This window comes from Rana temporaria, chromosome 1, assembly GCF_905171775.1.
Source record: "Rana temporaria chromosome 1, aRanTem1.1, whole genome shotgun sequence".
NCBI classification, from domain to species: domain Eukaryota; kingdom Metazoa; phylum Chordata; class Amphibia; order Anura; family Ranidae; genus Rana; species Rana temporaria.
The window spans coordinates 5256186-5282789 of NC_053489.1; the positions used below are offsets into that span (position 1 = coordinate 5256186).

At 49.1% G+C, this 26604-nt stretch overlaps 1 protein-coding gene across 3 annotated transcripts in view; it reads left to right on the plus strand.

Moving 5' to 3' along the window:
- Nucleotides 1-1430: 1430 nt before the first annotated feature.
- LOC120922844 (NACHT, LRR and PYD domains-containing protein 12-like) overlaps nucleotides 1431-26604 on the plus strand; it is a 233827-nt gene continuing 208653 nt past the window's right edge. For all 3 annotated transcript variants that reach the window (XM_040334845.1, XM_040334901.1, XM_040334856.1), the window contains exons 1-2: nucleotides 1431-1575; nucleotides 18913-19011. In XM_040334845.1, the coding sequence (XP_040190779.1) occupies nucleotides 18969-19011 (43 nt within the window). In that variant the 5' untranslated portion in view covers nucleotides 1431-1575; nucleotides 18913-18968. The remainder of the gene's footprint in view (nucleotides 1576-18912; nucleotides 19012-26604) is intronic.

The following is a 26604-nucleotide window of genomic DNA, read 5'->3' on the forward strand; positions in this document are numbered from 1 at the left end:
CGAATAGGGCTGTACGTAAGTTACGTTCACGTCTAAAGCAATGACGATTTGCGGCGTAATTTCGAGCATGCGCACTGGGATTTTTTCACGAACGGCGCATGCGCCGCTAGTAAAAAACGTCTAATACGCGGAGTCACCATTCATTTAAATAAAACACGCCCACATCATCCACATTTGAATAAGGCGGGCTTACGCCGACACACATACGTTATGCCGCTGTAACTTAGGGCGCAAGTTCTTTCTGAATACGAAACTTGCGCCCTAATTTACGGCGGGGTAGCGTATCTGAGATACGTTACGCCACCCGGAAAGATACACCAATGTATCTGAATCCGGCCCCCTGACTCATTCCAAAAAGGCAGAGGCACAAAAATGCATTGATGTGAACGTGTTCCATAGGAACCCGTCGCCCGGATTCAGCTAGATTTTCGCATTTATTACGGAGGCGCAGGGCAACGATTTTGCCCTGCGCCCCCGCAATTTTTTTGCGCTGCCCTCGATTCATGGAGCAGAAGCGCGCAATTTAAATGATCTCGTAGGGGGTGGGAATCATTTAAATTAGGTGCGTTCCCACGCCAATTGAAGAGCGCATGCTCCGTCGGGAAACTTTCCCGACGTGCATTGCGGCAAATGATGTCGCAAGGACGTCATTTGCTTCAAAGTGAATGTGAATGGCGTCCAGCGCCATTCACGAATCACTTACGCAAACTACGTAAATTAGAAATTTCGCGACGCGGGAACGACGGGTATACGTAACATTGGCTGCCCCTACTAATAGCAGGGGCAGCTTTACGCAAAAAACGCCGTACGGAAACGACGTAAATTGCGTACGCAGGGCTCGCGCAACGTTGTGAATCGGCGTTAGTATACAATTTGCATACTATACGCTAAGCACAATGGGAGCGCCACCTAGCGGCCATCGTAAGAATGCAGCCTAAGATATGCGGGCATAAGAGCCTTATGCCACGCAGATTTTAGGCTGCAGTCGGCGTAACGAGGTTCCTGAATCAGGAGCATTCATTACGCCGGCGCAAGTAAGCAATTGCGCTGTGTAACCTATGGTTACACAGGCGCAATTGCTTCTTGAATCCACCCCATGTTATAAAATGTCCTGCGTTTCTGCAAAAAGCATTAAAAAACGCATTGGCGTGAATGGAGTCTAAATCTGGATACACACTATACAACTTTTATTGTTCAATTTTCTTTAGATTTCCCTTCACCTATGTAGTGCAAGGACCGGCCTGATTCCATACACATGGAAAGTCTTTAGGTGTGACCTCCTCCTCGTATTATATGGTTTTGGTAAATCTGGAGAAAATTGTATAGTGTGTATGGAGCGTTCCACCAATCACACGTCTACAGAACTCCACCTGAGCATGAGACGGAAGACGTGCAAAAACCTGCACTAGATCCAGTAATACAGGAAGGTGAAGTGATAGAAATCTTCTCCTTTCCTGGAAATCTGGGCTGGGATGAGATGAAATTCTCCTTTATCCGGGGGAGGAACAATAATCATAATGTACTCCGATCTGCTGCACCAGATACTTAGACAGTGATAGCCGATCATCCATGGAGGTAAGTGCGGGGCGACTGGGGGGGGGGGGGGGGATGGTGAAGTTTTCATTTTTTGTCAGAACTTAAGCTGGATACACACTATACAATTTTCTGTAGATTTTTCCCTTCAGATTTACCAAAACCATATAATACGAGGAGGAGGTCACACCTAAAGACTTGCGTATGCAATCAGGCCGTTCCTTACACTACATAGGTGAAGGGAAATCTAAAGGAAACTGAACAACAAAAGTTGTACAGACCCGGATTCACATACATTGGCGCATAGTTATGCTGGCGTAGCGTATCGAATATACCAACGTAGCGCAGAGCGGCGAGCACAGTATTCACAAAGCACTTGCTCCCTAATCTACGCTGGGTTCCCTCGGCGTAACTCGTCGTAAGTGGCAGTGGGCGTGAGCCATGCTAATGAGGCGTCATGTAAATGATGGGCCAGGCGTCATAAAGATACGAATAACGTACGGCGCATCGTCCCGTGGACGCAACCCATTGCGCATGCTCAGAATCACATCAAAACTTCTCCCTGAGGCCCCATACACACGACCGAACATGTCCGATGAAACTGGTCCGCGGACATGTCCGACCGCGTGTACCGCCTAGCGGACAGGTTTCCAGCGGACAAAAGTTTCTTAGCATGCTTAGAAACTTGTCCGCTGGAAAGCTGTCCGTCGGACATGTCCGCTGGTTAGTACGTCTAACCAGCGGACCGAAATCCCGCGCATGCGTCAAATTGATTCGACGCATGCGTGGAAGCATTGCACTTCCGTGTTTGAGAACGTCGGTGTCTTCTACGTCACCGCGTTCTCTGTCCGCGGGGATTTTGGTCTGGTGGTGTGTACACACATCAGACCAAAAGCTCCCAGGAGACATGTCCGATGAAAACGCGGTCCGCGGACCGTTTTCATCGGACATGTCTCCTCGTGTGTACGGGGCCTAAAATACGACGGATCACTGACCACGACGTGAACGTAACCTACGCCCAGCCCTATTCACCTACTACATAAACGAGGTAAAATACGACGCCAGTGCCCTGGTCCATACCTTTGCTTGAGTTGCGCCTCATAGATGGGGAATACGCCGGACGTAAAGTATCTCGAGATACGTCGGCGTAAGTGCTACGTGAATACGGGCCATAGTGCGTATCCAACTTTACACTTTAACCACTTCAGCCCCGGACCATTATGCTGCCCAAAGACCAGAGCATTTTTTTTTTTTTTTTTCGATTCGGCACTGCGTCGCTTTAACTGACAATTGCGCGGTCGTGCGACGTGGCTCCCAAACAAAATTGGCGTCCTTTTTTTCCCACAAATAGAGCTTTCTTTTGGTGGTATTTGATCACCTCTGCGGTTTTTAGTTTTTGCACTATAAACAAAAATAGAGCGACAATTTAGATTTTTTTTTTATATTTTTTACTTTTTGCTGTAATAAATATCCCCCAAAAAGATATGAAAAAACGTTTTTTTCCTCAGTTTAGGCCGATACGTATTCTTCTACCTATTTTTGGTAAATAAAATCGCAATAAGCGTTTATCGGTTGGTTTGCGCAAAATTTATAGCGTTTACAAAATAGGGGATAGTTTTATGGCATTTTTATTAATATTTAATTTTTTACTACTAATGACGGCGATCAGCAATTTTTTTCGTGACCGCGACATTATGGCGGACACTTCGGACAATTTTGTCAAATTTTTGGGACCATTGTCATTTTCACAGCAAAAAATGCATTAAAAATGCACTGATTACTGTGAAAATAACAATTGCAGTTTGGGAGTTAACCACTAGGGGGCGCTGTAGGGGTTAAGTGTGACCTCATATTTGTTTCTAACTGTAGGGGAGCGGGGCTGGACATGTGACGTCAGTGATCGTCTTTCCATATATCAGGGAACACACGATCAGTGACAGCGCCACAGTGAAGAACGGGGAAGGTGTGTTTACACTCACCTCTCCCCGTTCTTTAGCTCCTGTGACCAATCGCGGGACACCGGCGGCGTTTGTGTCCGCGGGTCGTGGTCATGGAGCTTCGGACCAGGTCGCGAGCGTGGCGGTGCACTCGCGACACCACTGCTGCGCCTTAAAGAGACACGTACATGTACGTGGATGTGCCCAGCTGTGCCATTCTGCCGACGTATATCGGCGTGAAAGGGTCCTTAAGTGGTTAAATTGTCGCTCTTTTTATGTTTATAGCGCAAAAAATAAAAACCGCAGAGGTGATCAAATACCACCAAAAGAAATCTCTATTTGTGGGGAAAAAGGAACCTAAATTTGTTTGGGTGCCACGTCGCACGACCGCACAAGTGTCAGTTAAAGCGACGCAAAAAAGTGCTCTGGTCTGGAAGGGGGGTAAATTCTTTTTGGGGCTGAAGTGGTTAAGCAGAAGTGATTTGAGTGACTGAACAGCCATTGAATCACTTCAGGGGGTGATGGAAGGGGGTCTCCCACTTTTCCTGGGCTCTCCTGTCTGATCACGGCGCCCGGGAGCGCTGCGTCTGCACTAATCAGAAAGAGGAAGTGATTTGTTCTTCCCTCTCTATGACCCCAGAAACTGGAAGTGACAAGGATTTTGTCACTTGTTTACCTGGCCGTAAGCAGCCGATCAGACCGATCTGTGTGTGATTGGCCAAAAGAGAGATCTGGGGTCTAATAGAGTCCATAAAGAGAACCTGTCACATGCCATGATGTCACAAGGAATGTTGTTCTTCCCTTGTGATGGCAAAAACATTAACACCAAAAAATTAGAGCCAGTGTGTAAAAAAAAAAAAAAAGTATTTTTTTTATTTTTTTATTATTAACCACTTCAATACCAGACACTTACCCCCCTTCCTGCCCAGGCCAATTTTCAGCTTTCAGCACTGTCGCTGTTGAAATGACAATTGCACGGTCGTGCTACGCTGTACCCCAAACAGAATTGTATCATTTCTTCCCACAAATAGAGATTTCTTTTGGTGGTATTCGATCACCTCTGCGGTTTTTATTTTTTCCTAAACAAATAAAAAAGGGCCGAAAATGTTTTATTTTTTTTTTCATTTGTTTGTTATAAAATTTTGTAAATAATTACATTTTCTACTTAACTGGTGGGCACTGATAAGGCGACACCGATAAGGTGGCACCAATTAGGTGGCACTGATGGGCACTTATGGGTGGCAATGGTGTGCACTAATGGGCACTGATAGGCGACACTAAAAGGCTGCACTGATGGGAACTTATGGGTGGCACTGATGGACGGCACTGATGGGCACTGATATGCGGCACTGGTAGATGGCACTGGTAGGCATCCCTGGTGGCACTGGCAGTGGTAGGAATTGTGGGTGGGCACTGATTGGCAACTGCCTGGGCACTGATTGGCTTTCCCTGGTGGTCTAGGGGGGCATACCTTGTGGTCCAGTGTGGTGGCCAACCTGGGCGGCATCCTGGTGGTCCTGGGTGGGCATCCGAGGGGGGCTGTGCTGATAAACTATCAGCACAGCCCCCCCCCCCCTGTCAGGAGAGCAGCCGATCTGCTCTACTCTGTCAGGCCCCGTACACACGACCGAGGAACTCGACGTGCCAAACACATCGAGTTCCTCGTCGAGTTCAGTGTGGAAGCCGCCGAGGAGCTCGGCGGGCCGACTTTCCTCATTGAACAACGAGGAAATAGAGAACATGTTCTCTTTTCGGCCCGACGGGTTCCTCGCTGAAAAGTGTACACACGACCGAGTTTCTCGGCAGAATCCAGCTCCGATCGAGTTTCTGGCTGAATTCTGCCGAGAAACTCGGTCGTGTGTACGGGGCCTCAGATACGAGTGAGGAAAAGACAATCAACGGCTCTTCCTGGTTACATCGTGATTGGACACGGCTGATCACGTGGTAAAGAGACTGACACACCGCACCACTGATCGCTGCGATGCGTGCCCCCGGGGGCGCACAGCGGTTTCTTATCCTGCCGACATCATATGACGTCCGGTCAGGATAACAGAACCACTTTGCTGTATGGCGGGCAGCAAGTGGGTAAAGTGCCCCGTCCTCTGTGCTTATGTGCAAACACATACATTAGTCCCGTATGTGAACGGTGATCACGCGTGTGAGGTATCATCGCAAATGTCAGCGTGAGAACAATAATTCCAGCGCCAGATCTCCTCTGTAACTGTAAAGATGTTTCAATCATTGCCCATGGAAAATGAGTACAGAGAAAGTTCTGCAGTTTGGCGCCGCTCCAAGGGCGTGTGCAATGTTATAGTGTGACGTGTTCAGTGTCTGATTACTCAGCATAACTCGGCATCTCTTATATTTTACAGACAATTGGGTAACATGTTGTGTTTGTGTGCAATAACAATCATTAATGTGTATTAAAAAAAATGCTATGCAAATACTGTGCAACATAAAACATGTAAACGCCGACCATTTTATTTTATAGCGCCTTTGCGAAAATATATTATTATTATTTATATTTATATATATAAAGTTCAGGGGTGAGGCGCACACGGGTCACAGCAGTATGTGCAAAACCAATCAAGCCTTCCAAAGGGCTTAAATATAGAAAAAACACAAGTGGGATTGCTGCACAAAAATAGAAAAAAATACATCAGCGAGATAAAACATGACTGCCTTATCTTGCTGATGTTGTTCTTGATCATTTTTAATAAAAAAAAATGTGCAGCAATCCCACTTGGTTTGTTCTCTATCTATCTATCTATCTATCTATCTATCTATCTATCTATCTATCTATCTATCTATCTCTCTATCCATCCCATATCTATCTATCTATCTATCTATCTATCTATCTATCTATCTATCTATCTATCTATCTATCTATCTATCTATCTATACACACAGGGCTTTTTTTCAGCAGGAACGCGGGGGAACGCAGTTCCGGCACCTCCAGCTCTGAATATATGTAATGGCCAGGAGTACTGGGGTGTGTTGGAGGGTCTATTGATGCAGGCTGCTGGGGGATCTATTGTTGCCTGAGGGGATCTCTTTTTTACAGGGGGGTTCTATTGTTGCTGGGGGGGCTCTTATGCTAATGGGAGACAATCATTGCTGGGAGACAACTGTTGAGGGAGGGGTCTATTGTTGCTAGCTGTTTAGAGTCTATTGCTGCTGGGGGTGCTGCATTGTTGCTGGCCTCAGGGTATCTGTTTTACTTCTTATCATTAACAAATTACATACTAATTACTTAGCACTATGAATTGATACTTGGTTCTGTATCCAAGGAATGGTGCTCAGAGGTGGGTAGGGGGTGGAACCAAGGAATGGTGCTCAGAGGTGGGTAGGGGGTGGAACCAAGGAACGGTGCTCAGAGGTGGGTAGGGGGTGGAACCAAAGAATGGTGCTCAGAAGTGAGTAGGGGGTGGAACCAAGGAATGGTGCTCAGAAGTGGGTGGGGGGTGGAACCAAGGAATAGTGCTCAGAGGTGGGTAGGGGGTGGAACCAAGGAATGGTGCTCAGAGGTGGGTGGGGGGTGGAACCAAGGAATGGTGCTCAGAAGTGGGTAGGGGGTGGAACCAAGGAATAGTGCTCACAGGTGGGTAGGGGGTGGAACCAAGGAATGGTGCTCAGAAGTGGGTGGGGGGTGGAACCAAGGAATGGTGCTCAGAAGTGGGTAGGGGGTGGAATCAAGAAATGGTGCTCAGAGGTGGGTAGGGGGTGGAACCAAGGAATAGTGCTCAGAGGTGGGTAGGGGGTGGAACCAAGGAATAGTGCTCAGAGGTGGGTAGGGGGTGGAACCAAGGAATAGTGCTCAGAGGTGGTTAGGGGGTGGAACCAAGGAATGGTGCTCAGAGGTGGGTAGGGAGTGGAACCAAGGAATGGTGCTCAGAGGTGGGTAGGGAGTGGAACCAAGGAATGGTGCTCAGAGGTGGGTGGGGGGTGGAACCAAGGAATGGTGCTCAGAGGTGGGTAGGGGGTGGAACCAAGGAATGGTGCTCAGAGGTGGGTAGGGGGTGGAACCAAGGAATGGTGCTCAGAAGTGAGTAGGGGTGGAACCAAGGAATGGTGCTCAGAGGTTGGTAGGGGGTGGAACCAAGGAATGGTGCTCAGAGGTGGGTGGGGGGTGGAACCAAGGAATGGTGCTCAGAAGTGGGTAGGGGGTGGAACCAAGGAATAGTGCTCAGAGGTGGGTAGGGGGTGGAACCAAGGAATGGTGCTCAGAAGTGGGTGGGGGGTGGAACCAAGGAATGGTGCTCAGAAGTGGGTAGGGGGTGGAATCAAGGAATGGTGCTCAGAGGTGGGTGGGGGGTGGAACCAAGGAATGGTGCTCAGAGTTGGGTAGGGGGTGGAACCAGGGAATGGTGCTCAGAAGTGGGTAGGGGGTGGAACCAAGGAATGGTGTTTAGAGGTGGGTAGGGGGTGGAACCAAGGAATAGTGCTCAGAGGTGGGTAGGGGGTGGAACCAAGGAATAGTGCTCAGAGGTGGGTAGGGGGTGGAACCAAGGAATAGTGCTCAGAGGTGATTAGGGAGTGGAACCAAGGAATGGTGCTCAGAGGTGGGTAGGGAGTGGAACCAAGGAATGGTGTTTAGAGGTGGGTAGGGGGTGGAACCAAGGAATAGTGCTCGGAGGTGGATAGGGAGTGGAACCAAGGAATGGTGCTCAGAGGTGGGTAGGGGGTGGAACCAAGGAATAGTGCTCAGAGGTGGGTAGGGGGTGGAACCAAGGAATGGTGCTCAGAGGTGGGTAGGGGGTAGAACCAAAGAATGGTGCTCAGAAGTGAGTAGGGGGTGGAACCAAGGAATGGTGCTCAGAGGTGGGTGGGGGGTGGAACCAAGGAATGGTGCTCAGAAGTGGGTAGGGGGTGGAACCAAGGAATGGTGCTCAGAGGTGGGTGGGGGGTGGAACCAAGGAATGGTGCTCAGAAGTGGGTAGGGGGTGGAACCAAGGAATGGTGCTCAGAGGTGGGTAGGGGGTGGAACCAAGGAATGGTGCTCAGAAGTGAGTAGGGGTGGAACCAAGGAATGGTGCTCAGAGGTTGGTAGGGGGTGGAACCAAGGAATGGTGCTCAGAGGTGGGTGGGGGGTGGAACCAAGGAATGGTGCTCAGAAGTGGGTAGGGGGTGGAACCAAGGAATAGTGCTCACAGGTGGGTAGGGGGTGGAACCAAGGAATGGTGCTCAGAAGTGGGTGGGGGGTGGAACCAAGGAATGGTGCTCAGAAGTGGGTAGGGGGTGGAATCAAGGAATGGTGCTCAGAGGTGGGTGGGGGGTGGAACCAAGGAATGGTGCTCAGAGGTGGGTAGGGGGTGGAACCAGGGAATGGTGCTCAGAAGTGGGTAGGGGGTGGAACCAAGGAATGGTGTTTAGAGGTGGGTAGGGGGTGGAACCAAGGAATAGTGCTCAGAGGTGGGTAGGGGGTGGAACCAAGGAATAGTGCTCAGAGGTGGGTAGGGGGTGGAACCAAGGAATAGTGCTCAGAGGTGGTTAGGGGGTGGAACCAAGGAATGGTGCTCAGAGGTGGGTAGGGAGTGGAACCAAGGAATGGTGCTCAGAGGTGGGTAGGGAGTGGAACCAAGGAATGGTGCTCAGAGGTGGGTGGGGGGTGGAACCAAGGAATGGTGCTCAGAAGTGGGTAGGGGGTGGAACCAAGGAATGGTGCTCAGAGGTGGGTAGGGGGTGGAACCAAGGAATGGTGCTCAGAAGTGAGTAGGGGTGGAACCAAGGAATGGTGCTCAGAGGTTGGTAGGGGGTGGAACCAAGGAATGGTGCTCAGAGGTGGGTGGGGGGTGGAACCAAGGAATGGTGCTCAGAAGTGGGTAGGGGGTGGAACCAAGGAATAGTGCTCAGAGGTGGGTAGGGGGTGGAACCAAGGAATGGTGCTCAGAAGTGGGTGGGGGGTGGAACCAAGGAATGGTGCTCAGAAGTGGGTAGGGGGTGGAATCAAGGAATGGTGCTCAGAGGTGGGTGGGGGGTGGAACCAAGGAATGGTGCTCAGAGTTGGGTAGGGGGTGGAACCAGGGAATGGTGCTCAGAAGTGGGTAGGGGGTGGAACCAAGGAATGGTGTTTAGAGGTGGGTAGGGGGTGGAACCAAGGAATAGTGCTCAGAGGTGGGTAGGGGGTGGAACCAAGGAATAGTGCTCAGAGGTGGGTAGGGGGTGGAACCAAGGAATAGTGCTCAGAGGTGATTAGGGAGTGGAACCAAGGAATGGTGCTCAGAGGTGGGTAGGGAGTGGAACCAAGGAATGGTGTTTAGAGGTGGGTAGGGGGTGGAACCAAGGAATAGTGCTCGGAGGTGGATAGGGAGTGGAACCAAGGAATGGTGCTCAGAGGTGGGTAGGGGGTGGAACCAAGGAATAGTGCTCAGAGGTGGTTAGGGGGTGGAACCAAGGAATAGTGCTCAGAGGTGGTTAGGGAGTGGAACCAAGGAATGGTGCTCAGAGGTGGGTAGGGAGTGGAACCAAGGAATGGTGCTCAGAGGTGGTGCTCAGAGGTGGGTAGGGAGTGGAACCAAGGAATGGTGCTCAGAGGTGATTAGGGAGTGGAACCAAGGAATGGTGCTCAGAGGTGGGTAGGGAGTGGAACCAAGGAATGGTGTTTAGAGGTGGGTAGGGGGTGGAACCAAGGAATAGTGCTCGGAGGTGGATAGGGAGTGGAACCAAGGAATGGTGCTCAGAGGTGGGTAGGGGGTGGAACCAAGGAAAAGTGCTCAGAGGTGGTTAGGGGGTGGAACCAAGGAATAGTGCTCAGAGGTGGTTAGGGAGTGGAACCAAGGAATGGTGCTCAGAGGTGGTGCTCAGAGGTGGGTAGGGAGTGGAACCAAGGAATGGTGCTCAGAGGTGGGTAGGGAGTGGAACCAAGGAATGGTGCTCAGAGGTGGGTAGGGTGTGAAACCAAGGAATGGTGCTCAGAGGTGGGTAGGGAGTGGAACCAAGGAATGGTGCTCAGAGGTGGGTAGGGAGTGGAACCAAGGAATGGTGCTCAGAGGTGGGTAGGGGGTGGAACCAAGGAATGGTGCTCAGAAGTGGGTAGGGGGTGGAACCAAGGAATGGTGCTCAGAGGTGGGTAGGGGGTGGAACCAAGGAATGGTGCTCGGAGGTGGGTAGGGGTGGACACAAGAGGTGACTCAGAAGAAGGGAGTTCCTGCACCTATTTTTTGAGAAAAAAAGCCCTGGATATATATATATATATATATATATATATATATATATATATATATATATATATATATATATACAGTATATATCCAGGGCTTTTTTTTTCAGGGGGTACTTGGAACTCAGTTCCACCACCTCCGGCTCGGACCCTTTGGTGCCTGCTCACCACAATCACTTGTAAACACGTCCGGTTTCTGTGTTTACAAGTGACAGCTCTGTACTCCGTCTGTAACCCTCCTGAACTCTGCACTCTGTATGTACATGTACGTCCCTTAAAATTTTCCACCATATGGGCACGCGCGCCCCTGCCGCGAGCTCCGTGAACGTGGCCGCGGGTCTGCCGTTGTCCCGCGATCGTGTCACTGAGCTACAGAACGGGGGGTGCCTGTGTAAACAAGATGTCTCTGCCTTGTGACAGGACACTGATCTACTGATCCCTGTCATTGGGAGCAGTGATCAGTGTTGTGTCACAGGCAGCCCATCCCCCACACAATTAGAATCACTCCCTAGGATACACTTAACCCCTTCCTTACCCCCTAGTGGTGAACCCCTTCCTTACCAGTGTCACTGCTTGCTTGTGACAGAGCAAGAACCAGGATCTGTATGTGTAAACACCCAGATCCCAGTTCTCTCAGGGGAGAGAAGATAGATGGTCTGTCCATACTAAGTATGATGAGGGATTGTATGGAGGACGATCGGTCACTCTGGGTGCACACACAATGCCCATGACCAATCCATGGAGACACTCATATAGATTATATAATGTAAGAGATAATGAATTGATGAATATATGGGTGTGCCATTTTAATAACAAACATATGATGCTTGCCTCCACTGCGCACTTCATTTTGTACAGAGTGCCCCGAATCTCATCTTCTGGGGTCCCCCGGTGGCACTTGTGGCTCCTCCTTGAATCTGGAAACCCCCTAGGAAAAGCTCTCTCCTGCATCCATAGACATAGAAAGCCAGACTCGCCCCCCCCCCCTCCCGGCGTCCACGTCATTGAATTTGATTGACAGCAGCGGGAGCCAATGGCTGCACCCTCTTCTTCATGCCCCCCTCCTCTATAAGACTCACTTTTACACAGACCAGCGTGCCAGAAAAAATGTGCACACACATAAAGAGTGTTCACAAAAACGTGCAGACGGGTGCAACGTCAAGTGGTCCTCCTGTGAAGAGGGACCCAAACCCTGATCCCCCGGGGCGTTAGGCTCCAGACGGGGGACTGGAGGTACTGTGGTCCGAGCAACCGAAGCCGACACGGACCCAACTTCCTCGAAGGGACTGCCGAAACAGAACCCTCCCAGTACTAGGTGGGGCTCCCCCGAAGGGAGACCCCATGAGAGCAGGTGAACTAAGCCAGAAGGCCATGTCCACCCACTCCCAAGACGTTCAGGGCTGGCCCGAGGACCCGCACCCTACTGATCACACAGTGAGACAAAACGTGCACAAACAAAAAAAGACAAAAACGTGACAAACATAGGCAGGTGGTGGTGTGCCTCCTTCCCTCCTCCGCTCCGTAGCGCACGCGTGTCAGGCAGCTGGGGAGAGATGCCGACTGGCGGCTGCAATGTACAGTGGAGTGGAGCTCACGGCGTGCTGGAATGGAGACAGCCCGCACAAGCCGCGGGGATTGCGGGACTGATTCGCCAGGACTCCCGAGAGAATGGATCATTGCAGGACGGTCCTGGCGAATCAGCGAGGTTGCGGTATGGGCAAATTAGGCGTCTGCGAGGCCCCTGTGGGGGCGAGGCCTAAGGCAACCACCTAATTTGCCTAATTAGCGAGCCGCCTCTGTTTGTGTGACTGCAACACAAGTTTGAGCCAACATTCCGTCGGAAAAAAAATCCAGGGTTTTGTTGTCGGAATGTCCGATCGCGTGTACGCGGCATAACACTTTAAGATACGCAAGAGATACGCAAGATACCAAAAGATCTCTGGGAATATGTGAGGACAAAATATCCATGAGTGCCGACTTATTATTATTATAGTCTTCCAAAGATACACAAAAAACAATCCATCCCCCAGGAAGGCCCATTGTGTCAGGTAATGTTAATTGCTGTCCAATCAGCATTCAGAAATCAAAGAAATCCTCAAACATTGACCAATTCTAATGGAGGATCCTGCAGAATAGTTTGTTAGTAGTGCACCTTCTATGAATATGCTTGTGTTACCTGCATTCTATGTCTGACTACCCGTGTACCGGCCCTGGCTTCATTTACTATTTTCACTTGCCTTCCGCCCGGATCCTCTTCTGCCTCCTTCCATCTCCAAAAAGAGCGCCATTTTCTGAGTAAGGATACGATGGAGTATCTCATGATACTCCATCGTATCTCTCTTTTTTGGCCCGGGTATCTATGCGACTGATTCTTAGAATCATTTTCGCATAAATCCGCTGAAGATCCGCCATGTGTAAGTCACTTACACTGTCGGATCTTAAATGTAATTACTCCGCCGGCCGCTAGGTGGCGTTTACGTTCAGGTCTCATTTGATTATGCAAATGAGCCTGATACGCCGATTCCCGAACGAAATCGCGTCGCGTAACCGTCGCTAACGTCGTTTGTGTAAGAGTAAGGTTACCCCTGCTATATGAGGGGTAACCTTACGCCAGTCCCACGTAGGCCATGTTACGGATGGCGTCGGGTCCGCGTCATGTTTTCCCATCGGGTACGCCGTTTTACTAAGTCGTCCGCGAATACGACTTTACGTCGGCACACGTCGGCGTCATTGATGTTTTACGCCGAGAACTGGAGCATGCGCACTGGGCTATTTTAAGCCCGGCGCATGCGCAGTTCGTTCGAATCGGGGGCGCGCTTAATTTAAATAGAAGCCGCCCCCTTGGATATACGCGGGGATACGCCGGGCCAATTACACTACGCCGCCCCAAACTACGGAGCAAATGTTTGCAGATATTGCAGCGCCGTTGTATCTTAGGCTGCAATATCTACGCTGACCGCTAGGTGGCGTTTCCTTTGCGGTCAGCGTAGAATATGCAAATGACTAGTCACGCCGATTCTCTAACGTACGCTTGCCCGTCGTAGTGATTTTACGTCGTTTCCGTAAGCGATACGCGGCGTAAAGATAAAGATGCCCCCTAGGTGGCGTACTCAATGTTAAGTATGGCCGTCGTTCCCGCGTCGAAATTTGAAAATTTAACGTTGTTTGCGTAAGTCGTCCGTGAATGGCGCTGGACGCCATTTACGTTACCGTCAAAACAAATGACGTCCGTGAGACGTCATTTAGCGCAATGCACGTCGGGTAGTTTACCCGACGGAGCATGCGCATTACGATCGGCGCGGGAGCGCGCCTAATTTAAATGATCCACGCCCCCTACCAGGATCATTTCAATTAGGAGTGCTTGCGCGGGTGGACTTTACGCTACGCCGCCGCAAGTCTACAGGTAAGTGGTTTGTGAATCAGGCACTTGCCAGTTAAACTTGCGGCGGAGTAACGCAAAGGACATACGTTCCGCCGCCGGAGATCTATAAGAATATGGCCCTGAATTATTTGTTTTTTGTTTCCTTTGAAAAATACAATAAAAATATTTTGAAGAGGAAAAAAAAGAAATTTGCACTCATCCGATTCACACTTGCGTGAGCCTCGCCTAAATGTAGAGGAAAGATTTGGGGGCCAAATCCTCAAAAGCGATACGACGGAGTAACTGCTGTTACGCCGGCGTATCCCTGTTTCTATCTATGGAACTGATCCACAGAATCAGTTTCCCATAGATAGGCAGAAGATCCGACATGTGTAATTGAATCACACTTTCGGATCTTAAGGATGCAATTCTAGGCCGGCCGCTAGGTGGCGACTGGCGAGGCCATTGCGGCCGGCCTAGAATATGCAAATGACCAGTTACGGCGATCCACGAACGTTCCGACGGGCCCGTCGCTCTAAATCTACGTCGTTTACGTCGAGTTCCGCCGCGTAAAACTAGGGCTGAGCCCTAGTTGTCTTAAGCCATGTTAAGTATGGCCGTCGTTCCCGCGTCGAATTTTAAATTCTACGTCGTTTGCGTAAGACGTCCGTGAATGGCGCTGGACGCCATTTACGTTAACGTCTAAGCAAATGACGTCGGAGCGACGTCAGTTAGCGCAATGCACGTCGGGTAAGTTACCCGACGGAGCATGCGCAGTACGTCCGGCGCGGGAGCGCGCCTAATTTAAATGGGACTCGCCCATTTGAATAGGAACGCCTTGCGCCGGACGGATTTAAGTTACAGCGCCGCAAAGTTCCAGGTAAGTGCTTTGTGGATCGGCACCTAACTTGGGAATTTTGCGGCGGAGTAACTTAAATCCGAAAAGTTACGTTGCGCCGCGGCTTTGTGGATTACCCTCTGGAGTCCTATAGACCTCAGATCTCGCCATAAAGAGGACCTGTCATGCCGTATTGTTATCATAAGGAATGCTTTCATGTCTTGCAACAGCAATAAAAGTGGTCACTTTTTTAACCACTTTAGCCCCGGGAAGAATTGGCTGCCCAAGGACCGGGCCATTTTTTTTTTGCAATTCGGCACTGCGTCGCTTTAACTGACAATTGCGCGGTCCTGCGACGTTGTACCCAAACAAAATTGACGTCCTTTTTTTCTCACAAATAGAGCTTTCTTTTGGTGTTTTTTTTTTAAATTTGTTTACTAGTAATGGCGATTTTTTTTCGGTACTGCGACATTATGGCGGACACTTTGGACACTTGTGAGACATTTTTGGGACCATTGGCATTTTTATAGCGATCAGTGCTATGAAAATGCATTAATTACTGTAAAAAAAGCAGGTACAAATACTGCAGCTGCTGACTTTTAATATAGTGGACTAGTGCCCCATCATTGGTGTTCCCGGGAGGAATAGTGCCCCATCATTGGTGTTCCCGGGAGGAATAGGGCCCCATCATTGGTGTTCCCGGGAGGAATAGTGCCCCATCATTGGTGTTCCCGGGAGGAATAGTGCCCCATCATTGGTGTTCCCGGGAGGAATAGTGCCCCATCATTGGTGTTCCCGGGAGGAATAGTGCCCCATCATTGGTGTTCCCGGGAGGAATAGTGCCCCATCATTGGTGTTCCCGGGAGGAATAGTGTCCCATCATTGGTGTTCCCGGGAGGAATAGTGCCCCATCATTGGTGTTCCCGGGAGGAATAGTGCCCCATCATTGGTGTTCCCGGAAGGAATAGTGTCTCATCATTGGTGTTCCCGGGAGGAATAGTGCCCCATCATTGGTGTTCCCGGGAGGAATAGTGCCCCATCATTGGTGTTCCCGGGAGGAATAGTGCCCCATCATTGGTGTTCCCGGGAGGAATAGTGTCCCATCATTGGTGTTCCCGGGAGGAATAGTGTCCCATCATTGGTGTTCCCGGGAGGAATAGTGCCCCATCATTGGTGTTCCCGGGAGGAATAGTGCTCCATTGGTGTTCCTCAGAGGGGGAGGGGAATAGTGTCCTGGAGTCCAGCGGCGTCCGCAGCAGAGGACGAGCGATCGATCGTCACCCTGCTGCTCCCCCCGCCATCCACGGTGAGGGAACCAGGAAGTGAAGCGCTCCGGCTTCACTGCCCGGTTCCCTACGGCGCATGCGCGAGTCGCGCTGCGCCCGCCGATTGGCTCCCGCTGTGTGCTGGGAGCCGAGTGTTCCCAGCACACAACGGGGGACAGACGGGATGTCAGGAAAAACCCGTCTTTCGCCCGTAGCGTGTGGCCAGAAGTGGGTGCAAATACCTGTCTGTAGACAGGTATCTGCACCCCCCTCCCCCCTTGAAAGGTGTCAAATGTGACACCGGAGGGGGGGAGGGTTCCGATCAGCGCGACTTCACTTTAGGGTGGAGATCCGCTTTAAGTATGTTCCCTGGGTGTGTTCTAACTGAAGGGGGGTGGGACTGACATGGGGAAATGACTGATCGCTGCTACATTGTATGAACAGAGGATCAGGCATTTCTCCCCTGACAGGACCGGGAGATGTGCGTTTACACCCACAGTTCCCGGTCCCCGCTCTGTAACGAGCGATCGCGTGTGCCCGGCGGGGATCTCGCCTGCCGTCCTTGTGCGTTGGCACCAGGGGTGAGCAGGGTGCGCGTGCCCCTAATGGCTGAAATGTGAAATTACGTAATATTACGTTGTTTTGTGCAGCCGAGCCGACCTGCCACCGTAAAACAATGGCGGATGGTAAATAATGTAATAATGTAATAATGTATAATAATTAGGGTTGTCCCGATACCACTTTTTTAGGACCGAGTACAAGTACCGATACTTTTTTTCAAGTACTCGCCGATACCGAATACCGATACTTTTTTTAAATGTGTCCCCAAATGCAGCCATGTCCCCCCACAAATGCAGCCATGTCCCCCCACAGATGCAGCCATGTCCCCCCACATATGCAGCAATGTCCCTCTAGCCATGTCCCCCCACATATGCAGCCATGTCCCCCACATATGCAGCCGTGTCCCTCTAGCCATGTCCCTCACATATGCAGCAATGTCCCTCTAGCCATGTCCCCCACATATGCAGCCATGTCCCTCACATATGCAGCCATGTCCCTCTAGCCATGTCCCTCACATATGCAGCCATGTCCCTCTAGCCATGTCCCTCACATATGCAGCCATGTCCCTCTAGCCATGTCCCTCACATATGCAGCAATGTCCCTCTAGCCATGTCCCTCACATATGCAGCAATGTCCCTCTAGCCATGTCCCTCGATGCGGCGGCGCGATGCGGCGGCAGCGGCGGGGGGGGAAAGGGGGGGGAAAGTATTCTATTTAGGTATCGGGGGTATTTGCGCGAGTACGAGTACTCCCGCAAATACTCGGTATCGGTCCCGATACCGATACTGGTATCGGTATCTGGACAACCCTAATAATAATGTATAATAATAATGATGTAATGATGACAGCGTTGTATTCATTTGTATCCTTTCTCTCTGTATGGATTGAGAACAAAGGGCCAGATTCACAAAAGGGATACGCCGGCGTTTCTCCTGATACTCCGGCGTATCCCTGTTTCTATCTATGCGGCGGATTCATAGAATCAGTTACGCATAGATATCCATAAGATCCGGCAGGTGTAATTGTTTTACACTGTTGGATCTTAGGATGCAGTACCGCGGCCGCCGCTGGGGGGATTTCACGTCGTAAACCAGCGTCGGGTATGCAAATTAGCAGTTACGGCGATCCACAAAGCTTTTTCCCTTCGTTACGTCGCCGCAAGTCTTAGTTTGCCGTCGCAAAGATAGGGCACCTTTTCCAAAGTGTAAACTTAGTACACCATGTAAAAGTATACCCGTCTTTCCCGCGTCGCTTTCAAATTTATTTTACATTTTTTATTTTTATTTTGTCTTTTTTACCCGTCATGATTCACAAAATGTTGGCGCGTCGTAACTTCGCGCAAAGCACGTCGGGAAATTTGCGACGGGGAGCATGCGCAGTACGTCCGGCGCGGGAGCGCGCCTAATTTAAATGGGCCTCCCCCAATTCGATTGGGCACGCCTTGCGCCGGACCTGTTTACGATACACCGCCGCAAGTTTCCAGGTAAGTGCTTTGTGGATCGGGCACTAACTTGGAAAAATTGCGGCGGTGTAACTTAAACCAGTTACGCTGCGCCCGGGCTACGTGAATCTGGCCCCAAACAGTTTGGCTGCATTCACACCTGAGCGTCGTTCGTTTTTTTGGGCGTTTTTTTTCCGGCGTTTTGTCGCGCGTATTCATGCTTATTTGCGCGTTTGCATACAGCGTTGTCCGACGTTTTTGTACTTCGACGTTTTTTATTTTAGCCAATAGGAAAAACTATCATCTTTTCATCACTTGTTGCTATGTTAGTAGATTTTTTTAATCTTCTGCATGGGCGACAAGTTCTATTGATTAAAGCGACGAAACGCCCGTAGCAAACGCCCGTTGTCGCGCAAGTCGCTTGAATCGAGCGTTTCAATTACTTTCTATGGGAAATGGAAACGCTCAAATACGCCCAAACCGCACGATACGCGCGTCAAAAAAAGGTCCGGGACTTGTTTGAGCTTCGCGCGACAGGCGTTTGGGCGTTCGGCGTTCGGGTGTGAACAGTCACCATAGCAAATAATGTATTTTCATCCCTCTGGCGTTTGTGAGCGTAGTGCTTCAGGCGTAAAAACGCCTAGGTGTGAATGGAGCCTTAATCTGTCTCTGGATTTTAGTTTTGGATCTATTGTAATAATAAATAAAGTTCCATGAAGATCTCAGTGTACAGCTGGAAATGAATCCTCAGACATGCGGGGGATCTGGGTGACAACGTAGGAAGCATTAGTCACAATGTATCTCTGTGTGTGTCTAGGTGTTCTGTCATGTGACCGGGATCCAGATGTAGAAGAACGAAGAGCGAGCAAAGAGATGGCGGAGAGATTGATAAAGGAAAAGAGACGCGTCACCCCCGGTAATCACTTTTTCTCTTTTATTTCTCTCATCAGTTTTACCAAAATAAGACAAATTATACGGAGCATCAAATACTGAACACTTATATAGGACTGAAACAATAATCAATATTATCGATAATAATCCATCATGAATATCGTTATCGATTAGTTGGTCCGCACCTTCCTCCCTGTCCGTCCGTTAACCACTTAAGGACCGGACCAATATGCTGCCTAAAGACCCAAGGTGTTTTTACAGTTCGGGACTGCGTGGCTTTAACAGACAATTGCGCGGTCGTGCGACGTGGCTCCCAAACAAAATTGGCGTCCTTTTTTCCCCACAAATAGAGCTTTCTTTTGGTGGTATTTGATCACCTCTGCGGTTTTTATTTTTTGCGCTATAAACAAAAATAGAGCGACAATTTTGAAAAAAATGCAATATTTTTTACTTTTTTCTATAATAAATATCCCCCAAAAAATATATAAAAAAACATTTATTTCCTCAGTTTAGGCCGATACGTATTCTTCTACATATTTTTAGTAAAAAAAAAATCGCAATAAGCGTTTATCGATTGATTTGCGCAAAATTTATAGCGTTTACAAAATAGGGGATAGTTTTATTGCATTTTTATTTTTTTTATTTTTTTTACTACTAATGGCGGCGATCAGCGATTTTTTTCGTGACTGCGACATTATGGCGGACACTTCGGACAATTTTGACACATTTTTGGGACCGTTGTCATTTTCACAGCAAAAAATGCATTTAAATTGCCTTCTTTATTGTGAAAATGACAGTTGCAGTTTGGGAGTTAACCACAGGGGGCGCTGTAGGAGTTAGTGTTCACTGTGTGTGTGTTTACAACTGTAGGGGGTGTGGCTGTAGGTCTGACGTCATCGATCGTGTCTCCCTATAAAAGGGATCACTCGATCGATGCAGCCGCCACAGTGAAGCACGGGGAAGCCGTGTTTACATACGACTCTCCCCGTTCTTCAGCTCCGGGGAGCGATCGCGACGGAGCGGCTATAAACGAATAGCCACGCCCTCGTCCCGGATCGCTCCCCGAGGCTTACCGACCAACGCATGTAGCGGGGGGGGGGCCCGATCGGACCCTCGACCCACGTCAAGCAGAGGACGTACAGGTACGTACATGTGCCTGTCCGTGCCATTCTGCTGACGTATATCTACATGAGGAGGTCGGCAATCTTCCTCCAGTGTACAAGGCACCGCCGCATGTCCTCGCCTCTGACGTCAGCTCCTCCCCACTGATCTTCCTAGCCCCGCCCGCTGCTGCCGCGAGGGAACAGAGAGGCGAGAATCAGCCGCGAGGAGAGCCGAGCTGCACACTGTCAAAGGTAGTGGCTGATATAACAGTAAAAACATACACAGTACATACATTTTTATGACAAGTGCCCCATTATAATTCCTAAGTATTCCTGGGGTGCCCCATCATTGGTGTTCGGGGGTGGGTGCAATAGTAGTGCCCCATTATTGGTTTTCCTGGGATGGGGAATAGTGCCCCATTGGTGTTTCTCGGAGGGGGAGGGGAAGAGTGTCCCATCATTGGTGTTCCCGGGAGGAATAGTGCCCCATCATTGGTGTTCCCGGGAGGAATAGTGCCCCATTATTGGTGTTCCCGGGAGGAATAGTGCCCCATCATTGGTGTTCCCGGGAGGAATAGTGCCCCATCATTGGTGTTCCCGGGAGGAATAGTGCCCCATCATTGGTGTTCCCGGGAGGAATAGTGCCCCATTATTGGTGTTCCTGGGAGGAATAGTGTCTCATCATTGGTGTTCCCGGGAGGAATAGTGCCCCATCATTGGTGTTCCCGGGAGGAATAGTGCCCCATCATTGGTGTTCCCGGGAGGAATAGTGCCCCATCATTGGTGTTCCCGGGAGGAATAGTGCCCCATCATGGGTGTTCCCGTGAGGAATAGTGCCCCATCATGGGTGTTCCCGGGAGGAATAGTGCCCCATCATGGGTGTTCCCGGGAGGAATAGTGCCCCATCATGGGTGTTCCCGGGAGGAATAGTGCCCCATTATTGGTGTTCCTGGGAGGAATAGTGTCCCATCATTGGTGTTCCCGGGAGGAATAGTGCCCCATCATTGGTGTTCCCGGGAGGAATAGTGCCCCATCATTGGTGTTCCCGGGAGGAATAGTGCCCCATCATTGGTGTTCCCGGGAGGAATAAGGCAACATCGCTTGTAAAAAGAGAGCCAGCCTTGGCCCTTAGCATGTTAACATGTTAACTTTTTTACATTCAAACGCAAAGTTTCCTGAACAGTTATGGTGCGTACACACGCCCCCGACAACAAATGTTCAATGGGAGCTTGTTGTCGGAAATTCCGGCCGTGTGTAGGCTCCATCGACATTTTCTGTCAGAATTTACGACAACCAAATTTTCAGAGCTGGTTCTCAAATTTTCCAACAACAAAATCCGTTCTCTTAAATTCCGATCGTGTGTAGACAATTCCGACGCACAAAATTCCACAGAAGTACGAGACGGAAGCGCTCGGTCTGGTAAAAGTAGCGTTGGTAACGGAGACGGCACATTCGTCACGCCGCAACGGACTGAAAAGCGCGAAGACTGAAAAGCGCGAAGACTGAAAAGCGCGAATCGTCTCTCACCAAACTTCTACTAACACGAGATCGGCAGAAGGAGCCCAGAGGGTGGCGCACTGGGTATGGAACTTTCGTTTTTTTGTGCCATGGTACGTGTTGTACGTGACCGCGTTCTTGGCGTTCGCAATTTCCCACGACATTTGTGCGACCGTGTGTATGCAAGACAAGTTTGAGCCGATAATCCGTCGGAAATGTATCCGCGGTTTTGTTGTCGGAATGTGCGATCGTCTGTACGCGGCGTTCGCCTCTTTTTAGAATGTTTGATGTTTTTGTACTGCTGCAAAGTTGTGTAATGTTACCGTTAAACGTTTTTTTATTCTGCAGTTTGAGCGTGATGCGCGGCGGGAAAAAGTCAGCCGGGAAACCCTGAGGGGAAAACCAAGAACCTGCTCAGTATCTTTCTCCCCCCTACACACGGCCGGGTTTCCCACCCTAAAGTGCAACTTCCGCTCATCGGATTCCTCCCCACAATTGGCATCTTTCAGGGGGGGAGGGGGGTGCGGGTACCACAGGTATTTGCATCCACTTCCGGGGAGAGATATCCCAGGGTGACAATGCTGCCTCTGCTGGGATCAGAAGGCTGGGCGGAGTCCCTTGGCACAGGCAGAGTGACCAGGATAATGGTGCTGGAGGAGGGGGACATGGAGACAAAGCTAAAGGGGACTGAAGTGTCTCTTTAACCCCTTCCCGACCGCCGCATGTAAATGTACGTCCGCAGAATGGCACATACAGGCACATGGGCGTACATGTCTGTCCTTGCATTCTAGCGGGTGGGGGTCCGATCGAGACCCCCCCGCGCTACATGCGGCGGTCGGATTCCCGCGGGGAGCGATCCGGGACGACGGCGCGGCTATTCGTTTATAGCCGCTTCGTCGCGATCGCTCCCCGGAGCTGAAGAACGGGGAGAGCCGTATGTAAACACGGCTTCCCCGTGCTTCACTGTGGCGGCTGCATCGATCGAGTGATCCCTTTTATAGGGGAGACTCGATCGATGATGTCATTCCTACAGCCACACCCCCCTACAGTTGTAAACACACACTAGGTGAACACCGCAATCGTCATTTTCACAGTAAACAATGCATTTTAAATGCATTTTTTGCTGTGAAAATGACAATGGTCCCAAAAATGTGTCAAAATTGTCCGAAGTGTCCGCCATAATGTCGCAGTCACGAAAAAAATCGCTGATCGCCGCCATTAGTAGTAAAAAAATAATAATTAATAAAAATGCAATAAAACTATCCCCTATTTTGTAAACGCTATAAATTTTGCGCAAACCAATCGATAAACGCTTATTGCAATTTTTTTTTACCAAAAATAGTTAGAAGAATACGTATCGGCCTAAACTGAGGAAAAAAATAGTTTTTATATATGTTTTTGGGGGATATTTATTATAGTAAAAAGTAAAAAAATTTTGCATTTTTTTCAAAATTGTCGCTCTATTTTTGTTTATAGCGCAAAAAATAAAAACCGCAGAGGTGATCAAATACCACCAAAAGAAAGCTCTATTTGTGGGGAAAAAAGGACGCCAATTTTGTTTGGGAGCCACGTCGCACGACCGCGCAATTGTCTGTTAAAGTGCCGAAAAAAATGCAGATCGCCGCCATTAGTAGTAAAAAATTATAAAAAATAATAATAATTCTGTCCCCTATTTTGTAAGTGCTATAACTTTTGCGCAAACCAGACGCTACTTGCGTTTTTATTTATTTATTTATTTTTTACCAAAAATATGTAGAAGAATACGTATCGCCTAGACTGAGAAAAAAAATGTTTTTTAAAAAAAATTGGGCTATTTATTACAGCAACAAGTAAAAAATATTGTTTTTTTTTTCAAAATTGTCACTCAATTTTTGTTTAGGCTGCATTCACACCTTGGCGTACAAAATCACGGCGTTTTGTCTCGCGAATTGCGGTGACAAATTGTGGCGTTTTGTACCGAGATTTGCGGCGACAAAACACCGCGATTGTGAATGCAGCCTTACCCCCTCTATGGAGATGGTTCACATCTCCTATGCCGAACGCCGAAAGCCGTCTGAAAAAAAGGTCCGGGACTTGTTTTCAAGCGGCAGGCGTTCGGCGTTTGGCGTTCAGCGTGGAGATGTGAACCATCTCCATAGAGGGCAATGTGAAATCATCCCTCCAGCGTCTCAGGGGCGGCTGCGGCGTCGCACTACAGGCGTATATACGCCTAGGTGTGAACGGGGGCTTACAGCGCAAAAAATTAAAACCACAGAGGCGATCAAATACCACCAAAAGAAAGCTCTATTTGTGGGGAAAAAAGGACGCCAATTTTGTTTGGGAGCCACGTCGTACGACCGCGCAATTGTCAGTTAAAGTGACGCAGTGCCACAAGCTGAAATTTCACCTGGTCAGGAAGGGGTATATGTGCCCAGTAAGGAAGTGGTTAAAGTGGTAGTAAAGTCCGCGTTTTGATTTATACCTATAGGTAAGCTTATAATAAGACTTAGGCCCCTTTAAGGCCTCGTACTCACGACCAAACATGTCTGCTGAAACTGGTCCGCGGACCAGTTTCAGCGGACATGTTCGTTCGTGTGTAGGCAGTAACGTACAGAATTCCAGCAAACAATCGTCGGCCAGACCGTTTTCCAACGAACAACTGTTTCCTGGTCTTGCTTTAAAACAGTCTGCTGGAATCGTGTCCGTCAGACATGTTCGGTCGTCTGTACACAAAAGCAGCGTACAAAAACCCCGCGCATGCTCAGTCCAAATGAGGAGACGGGAGCGCTCGTTCAGGTAAAACTCGCGTTTCTTTGGGATATGGCACATTCGTCATTAGAAACCTTTTATTCTAGCAAGAGAACAATGTCTTAAAAAGGCGCACTAAACCACATTTTAAAGCCTCGTTTTATTAATTCTTCTCTTGCTAGAATAACCCCGTTCTCTTGCTGATGCAATTTCAATAGAGTTGTCCCATACTGAAATGTCACATTTCTTGCTTGTGATGTAATCCTTTAATAATGTTTTCTATGCCAGACGTGTGTTTTGGTTGGTGGTCCTCCATAATTTAGAGTATTCATTTTTGTAAAGGAATGTGCATTTTTTTAATTTCTTTTTTTGTTTCTAGTTATGTCACCATTTAAACTATTTTTTTTTTACATGTATTTTTAATTTTTTTTTTTTTTTTTGGTGTTTCATTAGAGAATATTAAACCATGTTGGCACACCAAATGTCCCCCCCCCCCCCAAGGAGTGTGTCCTTTGTAAATTACCCATTGTATATTTATTAAAGGTTTGCTGCCTAATAATCCCCACAGTATATCAAACAATAGACATGTTTTCAAATGAAAGCAAAAGGCCTTTTATTCTGGCAAATGTCATCACAAAAAAATAAAAAGAACGGCAGCACTAGAATAGATAGCAAACTATATGCAAACTTGCATTTCCAACATGGTGAAGGATAAACTTCCAAGCCTCAGGAGCCAAACACAAAAATATTAAGCAGCAGCACACAAACAAAGGAACCCAAACTGTGGTAGTACAAACAAGATGTCCTTTATGTGGAAGGAAATGGAAGGCAGAAAATCAACGTTTCCTCCTCTTTCCAGCCTTCCCTCCAGGCAGCCTTCCAGCGGATCGAACACGGGGTCTTGCAGGTGGGGTTGATGTGGCAGCAGGAGGATGGTGTTCCGCAAGCCGGGCCGGGTCACATAGCCCAGTGTCTGGGGTCAGCAGGCCCCTCTGCATCCACCAAAGGACCTGGTTCATCAGGGCCTTTGCCAGTCTTCTCTGGTCCTCCTCCCCTTCATTTAAATCATGGGCCAATGAGGCACTGAAGGCCTCTGTGGGGTTGAGGGGGGCCCTCATGATGGCGCTTGCCTCCTGGATCATGCGGAGGCTTGCCTCCTCCACAGGCCTCAACTGCCTCCTTCGGCCTGATGGCCTCACCTGGGGGGGAGAAGACTGGCTGGTGGTGGTTCTCCTGGCCGGGTGGACCTGCTGCAGGCCACTGGGCCCAGCCTCCTCCTGGCTGCCACTGACCCCGGCCTCCTCCTGGCTGCCACTGACCCCGGCCTCCTCCTGGCTGCCACTGACCCCGGCCTCCTCCTGGCTGCCACTGACCCCGGCCTCCTCCTGGCTGACAGACACCTGAGGATCTGCCACCTCCTGGCTGATCTCTTCTTCCTGTGTGTAAAAAAAAGGAATTTTTTTACAATTTCGCTAAATAAAACCACACTCATTTTCAAGTTTTTCGTTCAGTATTTTCTGTTCATTATTACTTGAATACACTCTACTTCTGACCCCTGCAGTTGTCATCCCTGACACCTATTTGTCTGTACACCTTTTTGTTTGTTTTTTTCCAGCTTGGTTTGTTTTTTTCCAATATCTAATCATTAATCCACCAAGAATTATTTAGGCCATAAATATAGAGGAAACTACTATACCTCCTCATCGAAGGGTGGCAGATCTGCATCTCTGTCAGCCAGGCCCTCTTCCTCCGACTCTGCAGGGCTGTGGTCATCTGGGGAATGTCCGCTGGAAGGTAGCATGGAGGAAAGGTTGGAAGAAAGACTGGACATCGTTTTCCTGCCTTCCATTTCGTCCCGCAAAAAAGCCATCTGTTTATAATACCACAGTTTGGGTTCCTTTGCTTGTCTTGCTGCTGCTCCCGATTTTTTGATTTTATTAGCTTTGTATGCTCTCCTGTATGTGCTTCTGAGGTTGGCAAGTTTATCCTTCACCATGTTGGCAGTGCATCCTGGCACCCAAGTTTGCATATAATTTGCTAGCTCTTCTAGTGCTGCCGCTCGTACCTCTTTATTGCAATATAACGAGTGTTTTGAATTCCACAGGATGGGCGTGTCCTGGTATTTTTGAAGTAAGGCCTCTATAGATTCCTTGCTTTGTAGGAGGTCCATTTCAATTTTTGAAAAATTATATTTCTTTTTGAGTCTAGATTACAAAAACATAAACCACAGAAAAATAAATATTCCAAAGGATCAGCGTTGACCTTGATCTAATATGTGTGTTCAAATTTAT